This window comes from Podarcis raffonei, chromosome Z (assembly GCF_027172205.1).
Source record: "Podarcis raffonei isolate rPodRaf1 chromosome Z, rPodRaf1.pri, whole genome shotgun sequence".
Lineage (NCBI taxonomy): Eukaryota > Metazoa > Chordata > Lepidosauria > Squamata > Lacertidae > Podarcis > Podarcis raffonei.
Window position 1 is genome coordinate 20,038,142 of NC_070621.1, and position 10,618 is coordinate 20,048,759.

At 47.6% G+C, this 10,618-nt stretch overlaps 1 protein-coding gene and 1 pseudogene across 3 annotated transcripts in view; one reads left to right on the forward strand and one right to left on the reverse strand.

Annotated features, from left to right (window-relative positions):
* EFNB1 (ephrin B1) overlaps positions 1 to 8,890 on the forward strand; it is a 68,614-nt gene extending 59,724 nt beyond the window's left edge. For 2 of the 3 annotated variants that reach the window (XM_053374183.1, XM_053374184.1), the window contains 3 exons: positions 2,457 to 2,549; positions 5,326 to 5,454; positions 7,535 to 8,890. In XM_053374183.1, the coding sequence (XP_053230158.1) occupies positions 2,457 to 2,549; positions 5,326 to 5,454; positions 7,535 to 7,923 (611 nt within the window). In that variant the 3' untranslated portion in view covers positions 7,924 to 8,890. The remainder of the gene's footprint in view (positions 1 to 2,456; positions 2,550 to 5,325; positions 5,455 to 7,534) is intronic. The other variant, XM_053374185.1, reaches the window with a different exon arrangement.
* Positions 6,258 to 6,530, reverse strand: LOC128406926 (protein S100-A6-like; annotated as a pseudogene).
* Positions 8,891 to 10,618: the final 1,728 nt, after the last annotated feature.

Consider the following 10,618-nt stretch of genomic DNA (forward strand, 5'->3'; position numbering starts at 1 on the left):
TGCTCCCCTCCCCCCTTTTAAGAAAACCTCTCTCTTGTATTTTTGCTGCATTTGAACAAACTTAGACACCATTGGGATTCATTTTTGGATGGCATATATATTGACCTGCATGTGCAAATTGAGATGGATGTGTGTATGCTGTTGATTGTGAATGCAAGCATGAGTTGGGGTTGTGTTTGTGTGTTTTGCGGGGGTTGCGTTCCAGGTCGTTGTGTGCATCAGTGGTCTCGCGTAACCCAGTTCTGCCCCCTACCAGGATCGAAAGCGATGTATGCGTCAGTGGATGTCACACGTGAAAAAATGGTTGCCGCCTGTAATGGATTTGCAGGATTTTTGTTTTGTTTTTCAAATCACTTTCCTACACCTTAAGGTATCCCAACAAGATTATGATTTGAACCCAGATTTCCACCCTACCCCAAGTGCCTGACACTCCATCTGCTTCAGTGCCCTAGTTAACTCAGATGTACCTGTCCCTGGAGATATCTGAATTGGTCACATGGACACATGCCTTAATTGCATTCTGTCAGGACTGCTGTGACACACTTGATGTGGGACTGCCTTTGAAAAGTGCTCAGAAACTGACTGGGGCTTGTTATAGGGAGCAGACAGCTCCCTTGCTGCAACAGTTCCAATGGCTACCAGTCTGCTCCTGACCACAATTCAAAGGGATAGTTATGACCTATATCTGGAAAGCAGGGTATCTCATGAATCTGCTGGGCTTTGAGATTTTTGGAGGCGACTTTTCTCTCAGACCTACCCCTCTCATAGGCATGATTGGTGAGGATGTGGGACGGGGCCTTCTTGGTGGCTACTCCCTCGCAACTTAGGATCTCCCTCCTTAGAGAAGCCAGGCTGGCTCCCTCCTGGCTATCCTTCCGCTAGCAGGCAAAGCCCTTCTTCTGGGTTTATGGGAACTGAGTGCTTTTTAAGGAAAGGGCATTTTAATAGTGCTTTGCCGTTTTTACTAACGTTATTTCAATAAATTGATCTTTTCGATTCTGTTGTAGTTTAATTACTTTTGAACTGTTATATTTTACATGTTTTTCATTTTCTGTGTTTTACCTGTGGGTTTTTCTTTTTTTTAGAAAACAATTTTTATGAAACTAGAGGTTTCTAAGCAGATGTTGGTTGGCCACCTGTCAGGGATTTTTCGCTGTGGTTCCTTCATTACAGGGGGTTGGACTAGATGACGCTTGGGTGTACCATTTGAAATCCACCATTCCCTGGAGTGCTAGTGCCACTGCTGCCAGCCACACCTCCTCTCCCTTTGCACACCACACCTGTGAGCGTCTCTGTGCCCCATGCAGTGCCTCCTTGGGTGCCACCTGCAAGAGATCAGTACCTGAGATCTCTCCTTCCTTTGCACCATCTCCAATTTTTAAATTATTGTTATTTTCACATATTTATGCAAGAAGCAACAATCCGTTTTCAACCACCCCACCTGCCGCAGAAGCACCAAATGCCTATTTAATTACATTTCAGTTGCTAAGATAAGGTATCATTGCACCAGTTCTGTTCTCAGAGGCCCATAACCATGTTTTCCTGCGTTGCAGGTGCATTGATTGATTGCAAACAGGTCTGCATTTTGTTTTGGTTCCTGCATTGCAGGGGGTTGGAGTCGATGACCCTTGGGGTCCCTTCCAACTATACAATTCTGTTGTGCAATGCCATGAAATAGCTGTGCAGCAGTCGATCAGATGAGCAATGAGATCCTTATGGGGAAATTGTTGAGACGTTTCTGAGTAGTACAATAGAGGTGCTATTTTGGCATCCAAACGGATATTTTGTTTTGTGATAAGGCATGTTTCACAAAAAAAGCTTTTTCCTAAAACAAAAAGACTTTGGGGCATTGCCACTTTTAACACCACCATTTGTGGATGAATGAGTCAGTGATGTGCAATTTCTCTAATGCATGGCTGATCATTTCTAGTTATGTACTCTACGTGGAGTTTTTCCTACTGGGCTGAGTTCAAGGTGTTACTATTAATGTATAAAGTCCTTAAGAACTGGGGACCAGTTTACCTGTGAGATCACCATATCCCACATACTTGACCACTTCAATCGGCGAAACTGGCACCGTTACAGCTGCCACATAATGCGCATTCAGCACCTGTGAGAATTCGTTCTTTTAGTATGGTAGAACCTATACACTTTGGAACATTTTTTGTTTAGGCAAGGCAAGGCACTTAATTTTGTAGAATGTAGAGGGATTTTTTTTCTGTTTTCAGTTTACTGTTGATTTTATGTTTTGAAAGAATTACATGAGTCACTTTTAAGGTTCTTTTCCCTGATGGTGTTATTTTGGGTTTGTAAACCCCTTTGAGAGTTTTTTAAAGCAAGCAAGCTGTGTATAAATTCTCAAGTAAACAAACGAACAAATTAGACTTAGTAATAATATGGTGGGTGGGGTGTGTAGCATCACCTTAACCCTTACTTAATCTCCTCTTGCTTTGCAGCTACATCCAATGGGTCTCTGGAGGGTTTGGAGAACCGGGAAGGCGGGGTCTGCCAGACACGCTCCATGAAGATCATAATGAAAGTGGGCCAGGGTGAGTTGCCAAGCCTTTGCATGCGATTTTTCCTGCGGTTTGGGAACTTGATCAAGAATCGGTCCTCGGGACTGGCTGTGAGCACCTGATTCTTGCATTGCAGGGGGTTGGACTAGATGACCCTTGGGGATCCCTTCCAACTCTGTGATTCTATAAAACAGGGTGGTTTAAAATTGCATGCAAGATGTTTTCTAGTGGACAAGGGAAGAGGGCAGTCTGCAGGCCGCTCTATCCTGCAGCATCCTTGTGGGGTGCCTCCACAGCCAGCTCCGAGGAAGGGAATCTGCACAGCTGGGGCTTCTGGGGTAGTAGCTCTGCTGGTTTCTCCTCTCCTTCTGAAGGCACAACTTTGACTAAGGAAGTTGCTGGGAAGAAGGGCTCCTTCCTTCCTTCCTTCCTTCCTTCCTTCCTTCCTTCCTTCCTAAAACAGTACATGCTTGTAAACCCACCCACCCTGCTCAAATGTAAGCAGCCAATTAGGAATGCAAATAACAATATTAATGATAATACTGTGGAGTCGGTGGGAGCTTCTGCCTTAATGCCTGTGTCCAAGGTGTCGTAAGGAAGACCTCATTTCGTTAATTGTTCTGTTTGTTTTGCACATACCTGCCCTCTGGGGAATCTGAGGAATACCTCACAAGAGTGAGGGAGATTACAGCTAAAGCCACACAGTAAACTAGCAGCAATTGAAGGGCAGTTATGTGTAAAAGGCAAATCAACAGGGCCCCTACCAGCAGCTGAAGGCTTCCCTTCCTCCGGACTTTAGAATCTGGAACAGATTCAGTCTTCCACTCTGAGCAGGCAGGTGAGGAGGACGAGGCAGGCGCTGCCCCCCACTTCCCCCAACCCTGTGCTCTCCTCTTCTTCTTCACCAGCTGCATTTATTTACTGGCTTAAGAGGAGGCTCAGAGTATTTTGACTGAAGACTTCTAAAATGGCTGCAGCCAACCAGCAAAAGAGAAAGGGGAAAGAAACGATTTGCCTTAGCTCTCCTGCTCCCTGATTCACCCGATCTTGCTTCCTCCCTCCCTCCCTCCTTGTGGGTTCTGCCTGAAAATGGCTTCTGCCAACTAAGAAGCAAGGAAGTAAGGAAGTGGGCAAAGGTCTGGCTGTTCAAATATCTGAATCTGCTGTGTGTATACAGTGATATTTGGGCGTTTATGTTTGCGGCTAACAAGCGGGCGGATAGGGGGGCCTGCATGTACTTTTCCACACAGCACATAGTTAAACCAGGGAACTCCATCCCACAGGAGGCGGTGATGCCCATCTCCTTGGCTGGCTCTAACATACAAATCCGAGGGGGAAAGGGCTAGCGATGGCTGCTTGCCACTATGGCTTTCCTCCGCCTCAGCTGTTGGAGGCAGCAATGCTTCTGAATATAAGTTCCTGGAAACCGCAGGAGTGGGAATGCTCTTGTGCTCGGATCCCTCTTGTAGGTTTCACATACTAGGCTTTTGGGCAGCCAGTGTGAGAACAAGATGCCAGACTAGATGGGCTCTTCTTACATTACTATGCTGCTATGGAAACCACAGAAGGGAAGGGTGCTCATATCTTGCTTTCAGGGTTCCCATAATGGGCCTGGCTGCTGTGAGAAGCGGATTCTGCGTTAGATGCCCCCCACCCCCACCCCTGGCCTGATCCAGCAGGCTCCTCTTGTGTTCTTTCATTGTTTAGAGTATCAGCCGCAGTTGCAGGAGCCAAAGAAACAGATTCCTGTTTCTCTGACACTCCCTTTGCTCAGGCTCAGGGGACACTGAGGAGGCAGGGAGGCGAGACCGCAGCAGTTTCTGAAATAGCAGAGAAATTGTCTTGCTCCTCAAAAAAGAAAAGAGGGCAGAGGAACCAGATGACCTGCCAAGTGGAAACCGCATGCAATCAGATCTGCTGCTAGACACCAGACTTTTCCCAGTGCTGCCTCCACCACCTCTGTTCCCCACCCCCTTGTCTGGAAACCCTGCCTCCTTCAGAAGAGAGGGTCCCACCAACTGAGAAGTCCAGGGGCTTGAGAGCACTGTGGCTCAGGATAGTTGGGCTTGCACCAAAACCCAATTTCATTGCCAGAATTGTGAACTCTCCTTCATTGTTGGTATTTAAGCACAGGTTGGATGGCCACCTGTTAGGAATTTTTTAGCTGCAATTCCTGCATTGCAGGGAGTTGGGCTGGATGACCCCTGGGGTCCCTTCCAACTCTATGATTGAGCTTCATGGGTACACATTGACTTTCTTTTTCAACAGGTTGAAATGAAAGTTGGTAGTTCAGTGAGACTTTGATATATCAAGTAGGGAAGGGAATATAGCCACCGGTGTATGAGGCATGGCACGCACACTAAGACCCCAGAATTCAGACCAAATGAATCAGTCCCCATTGCTTTGTGGGGCTTTGAGACCTTCACAGATATTGCACAGCCGTCCAAGCTATTGAATATGCAATCATGAGGACTAGAAGCACAGAGGCCATAGAATCATGTGATTGTAGAGTGGCAGGTCAAACTCAAAGTCAGACTCCTGTCCTTTAGTGTTGTATGGATTCCTTCCACCTCTTAAGTGCATGTCACCTGCTTGACTTCCCTGATCTATATTGCCTGCTTGACTTCCCTGATCTATGACACCCAGCAGCAACCTAACCTTGCATGCTCTAACCTTGCATGCTCCTCTGCTGATAAAATAATCCGACCTGGTACTCACCTCCCAAAGGGTCAGGTGCATAGCAAGAGAGATTATGTCCTCTTTCTGGGCCCAGTTTTATCATCCCGATTTTTTCTGTCTTTGTGCCTAGATCCGAATGCTGTGATGCCTGAGCAGCTGACGACCAGCCGGCCCAGCAAGGACTCTGACAATACAGTCAAAATTGCCACACAGAGCCCACGCAACCGGCTCCCACCTGTGGAGGACCCTGGGAAGCCAGGTACAGAGCAGGAGCATAGGAATCAGACCATGAACCCCACAATGCAGGGAAATGTTTGAGACTATAAATCCCATGATGCAGGGAGATATTTCAGACCATGCACCCCATGGTGCAGTGTTTCCGTGAAACAAAAGTACTCATTCCTGGAAACACCCAGCCCCTTGCAAGTATAAAGTTATGAAAATACAGGTTTTGCCCACTAGGATCTTCAGCATGGTCAGTTTGGGTCTGCCTGCCTCTAGTTTCCAAAGCAGCATTTCTGCGTTAGTCCACAGTCATTTTTATGTACGTTGTCTGTTCACAAAATAACTGTTTTTCCTGCTGTAAAAGAACATAGGATGCTACTTTCTGCAGTGTCAGACCCTTGGTCCATCTCACTCTGCCTTGTCTACACTGACTGGCAGCAACTCCTCTCCAGGGTTTCAGGAATTGGTCTCTCTCCCAGCCCTACTTGGAGATGCCAATTGGGGATTGAACCTGGGACCTTCTGCAGGCAAAGCAAGCGCTCTGTCCCCACTGAGCTACTTCCCCATAGGAATAGAGATAGCTGCTTTCACCATGACCCTTCTTTTAAAAATAAGGCCCCTGTCCTCATGAATAAAGGCCCGATTTAAATAGGAACCTAGGGAGCTGCCTTGGTATAGAGTCACACTCTTGATCCATCCAGCTCAATCTTGTCTACATGGACTGGCAGCAGTGACTCTCCATGGTTTCAGGAAGGGGTTGTCTTCATCTTTTAAAAACAGCTTTTCAAAACTTAAATTTTATTGGACGTGAAACCATGACACCACTGGGACCCACTTTTACGAACACAAAGCTTCATTATAAATCACTGCCAAGGCACCCAGGAAAGCGGCACATGCCAGGAAGTTCACCTTTTGGTCCCTGTTGCAGTCTGGATCTTCCATCAGTCCCTGGATCTCTGCCTCCCTCAGTTTCATTTCAATGCTACACGCTTTCTGGATCAGCTCCTCCCTATTTAGAGCGTTCTTACTGCCTTCCTTGCCTTAATATTTGTGCAAAGCGGCAACCAGGAAACCAGTAGGTTGGTCAAGAGGGTGTGCCGTGGTGTGAGATCAAGAGGGGCTTGGTGCTGGGTGGCAGGAAAAGAAGGGGAAAGTGGTCAGGCAGGGGGTCTTTCTTAAAGGAAAGGAAGATACTAGTTCCCACAAGCATAAAAAAAGTAAATGACAATTAAGTTTCCTTTTACTTCATTCACAGCACTATAGAATTTTATATGATCCTTCTCCACCCCTATACCCATGCCATTATATTTTATTTTTCTTTCTTTCATTTTCTTTTTATTCTTGAGAAACAAGGATTGGTAATACATAATAGTTTTGGGGACAAACTGTAATATAGTGACACGCACACAATCAGGACAACTAGTAACTTCCTTTCCTTTAAAAGAAAAACAAACACACATGAGCTCGTCAAAATTGCAAGATCCCAAATCGAATCCAGCACAGCACATTTGCAGCCCCTTTGACTGTGGCCTACTGCCAACACACAATCCTGTGATTCTTTAGCTGTGATTCCTGCATTGCAGGGGGTTTGTCTAGATGACCTGTGGGGTCCCTTCTGACTCTGCAGTTCTACGATTCCATGATTAATTGGAGGTTTTGAAACATAATAGAATGCAGATTAGTGGGGAGGGGATTCCTGTACCGAGTTTATTACATCCCCTCCAACAATTAGGTAGTAGAGGATTAGTTTTTAAATTGCACTCTACATTGCTTATTGTAACTGATGGATCAATTCAGCCCTTTAAAAAGATACTGGAATGAGATGTTGGCACACAAACCCTTCCCATGTCAAAAAAACACATATCCTGCCCCCATTGTTTTTAACAAAACTTTGTTAAGGGTATCAGAGCTTGCATTTTTTCATGCTACTTTATAATAAAACTATGAATTCGGTTCAAAATAAATCCAGCTTCTTTTAAAGATCGCTAAGGTTAATTTTGTTTGGTTAGTAGATTTAGGTTGATTGCTATTCTAGAAACCTCTTCCAAGCCCAGAGCCAATTCACCAAAGTTTCTTTCCCCCCATCTTTCTCTTTCCTCCCCTCGCACCCCCAGACCACGTCAACCAGGACGGCCAGGACGGCCAGAGCCCGGGAAACGGCTTCTTCAGCTCCAAGGTGGCTGTCTTCGCCGCCATTGGGGCGGGTTGCGTGATCTTCATCCTCATCATCATCTTCCTCGTGGTCCTGCTGATCAAGCTGCGCAAGCGCCACCGGAAGCATACGCAGCAGCGGGCGCAGGCCTTGTCGCTCAGCACCCTGGCCAGCCCCAAGTGCGGCGGCAGCGGCGGCTCGGAGCCCAGCGACATCATCATCCCCTTGCGGACTACAGAGAACAACTACTGCCCTCACTACGAGAAAGTGAGCGGGGACTACGGGCACCCCGTCTACATTGTCCAGGAGATGCCCCCGCAGAGCCCGGCAAACATTTACTACAAGGTTTGAGGGAGCAGCAGCCTTGGAAATGCTTTCTAGAAACTGGGGCTCAGGGGGGCAGGGCGGCCTCTGCCAGGAACCCCTCCTGCCCGAAACGTGCTTGCGACTGCACTGCACGGCAGAGAGTGGGAGGCGGTCCACCCGCTGCCACGGTGAAGCGCAGAGCACCCTTGCCCCTCACGCCCTTCTCCCTCTTCTCCAGTAATTTAGTTTTGTAGTTCGGAGATTTTGTAGTTGAGGTGGAGGAGGAGGAAGAAGGACCTCGCCAGCAGACCCTCCTGCCTCGGGAGTGCCGAGGTCTTCACCGCCGCCCTCCCCCCCAGCACGTACCGCTGTCCGTGCTTGGGCTTTGTGCCTTTTCCCTCGCTCTTCGGACATGTCCAGGGAACGTTGCCGTCGCCGTCACTTACTCTTTCCCTTTTTGTTTTCGATTCCACTACTCCAAGCTTTTATGATTTCAGGTGTTCTCAGGGCGGGGTGTAAATGTGTGTGTGTTTGTGCACGCCAGGTCAGCTGTCCTTAAACCTGGTCTCCAGGATAAGTTGGGAAAGGGAGCTGTTTGCCGGTGTGGCAAAGATGGAGAACCTGCGAAGCGAGGGGAGGTGTCTGGTCCTGACTTTCTCCTGCGACATCAACTTTTTTGTAACTTCCTTTTGAAGTCGCGGAATGTTGGAACTCAGAGTCACTGCCGCCAGCCTCCCAAGCTTCTTTTAACTATTTGCTACACACATAACTCCCCCAGCCGGGAGCTGCACCAGGGCCCTGGAGACCGTCATCCTCCCCTCTCCTCCAATGACCCTCTTTGCCATTTTGAGCTTCTGCTCTTGGACGTTTGGAGCAGCGCTCTCTCTCTCTCCCTCTCTCTCTCCCCGTCTCTCTCCGGTTTGGGCCTCTCTTCTTTATTTTTAGTTTAGAAAACAGAAAAAGATTTCAAAAATTAAAATAAAGGTCTGCAGTAGTCAGCAAGAGACAGACAGAAAGAGGCCCAGGTTCTGTAACAAGCAGGAAAGGAACCTTAACAGGAAAGAGCCCTCACCTCCAGGCTGTTAGGCAATAGGGTCAAAGTTTTTATCATGTGTGTAATGGGTGTTGGGAAGGGTCGTTTGGGATGCTGCCTTGTATCTTGTCCGAGACATGGGCTGCCACCTTCCTCCTGTGCAGGGTCCGTTCAGGGAGAACTGAACCACTGGCTTACAAGGCGTGTTTTGCTGCTGCAAGGAAAGCAGAATCTCAAAGTTCAGCACTTGCGGTTTCCATGGACGAAAAACCAATACAGTGGTACCTCTGGTTACATACTTAATTCGTTACGGAGGTCCGTTCTTAACCTGAAACTGTTCTTAACCTGAAGCACCACTTTAGCTAATGGGGCCTCCCGCTGCCATTGTGCAATTTCTGTTCTCATCCTGAAGCAAAGTTCTTAACCCGAGGTACTATTTCTGGGTTAGCAGAACCTGTAACCTGAAGTGTCTGTAACCCGAGGTACCACTGTACAGTGAGGCCTGCACCTGCTCTCTAACCCAATGGCCCTAGGCATTAGGAATCAAGCCCACTGTTTTACCCTTTCTAGTGTCCTCATCCTGCTTCTTAGAGCTCGCCCACACTTTTCCTTGGCCCTTATTTGGAATGCATCTTGTCCCTATTAATTCCTCTGTGTCTATGCGCTTTCCTTGCTGTTCCACAGCTGTGCCTTGCAAAAATCCAATCTCACCCGCTGATCTGAAGCTCAGGTAAGCAAAATCCCTCTTCAGATTTTCCACATATCTGATAAGATCTGATTCACTGGGTAAGACCGGATTTTCACAAGGTACAGCCGCAGAACGGCGAGAAAAGCTCTTAGACCCGAGGGAATGAATCGGTCCATGATACGATCAAAATACGGTGTCAAGCAAAAATGTGGATGAGCCCTTAATCTCTCTCGGAAGTTGTACAGATAGGGACTGTTAACAACCTTTTTTTTTTCCAGAGGCAGGGGGCTCCGGCACTGAAGACCACGTTGCTTCCTGGTTCTTGGCACCAATTAAAATGCCACATGACGCAGTCTGCTTTAAGTTTTGAGGGATTTTGTGAGAACAAAGGGATGCATGTGCAGGCCTGTGCAGATAATCATTTTCTGTTCCGCAGAAGCTGCCTTGAGGTGTGCAAAAGCGCTTCTCTCAGGCATCCCAACATTGCTGGCGTGGTGTGTCCAGCAAGCAGTGAGCTCAGAGGAGTTGACGAACTTTGAGGCTGGATTCAGTCTCAAATGGTTTTGAGTGACAAAAGCCAGTTGTCTGAGGCCAAGAGGGGGCTGGGAGAGAGAGAGAGAAAGCCGTCACCTTATCCGTTCTCACAAGAGGTCTGTATCTAAACCCAGCAACACCTCCCCCCCAAAAAAAATTCTGTCGGAAAAGACAGACTTTTGGACCACGTCATCCCTCAGACAAACTCCATATGGTGTGGAAGGGAGAGAGCCCATCACTGATGTCACCCACTAGCCCATTTAGCAACAGCACTGAGGTTCTTATTTGCCCAGGGTGTGGTAAGAATTTTCTTCTCCACCACCAGTTCATTACCCAAGTGAGGGAACAGCTTTTAAATAAAACACGGAACCAAGACCATTACAGCAAGCTTCAGCAGATCCAGTTAGGGGCCCGGAGTTTATGAGATACTATTGCAATAGGACAGAGCCCAACTTAACATGGCTGTTCTAGCTGAAGCCCATTGC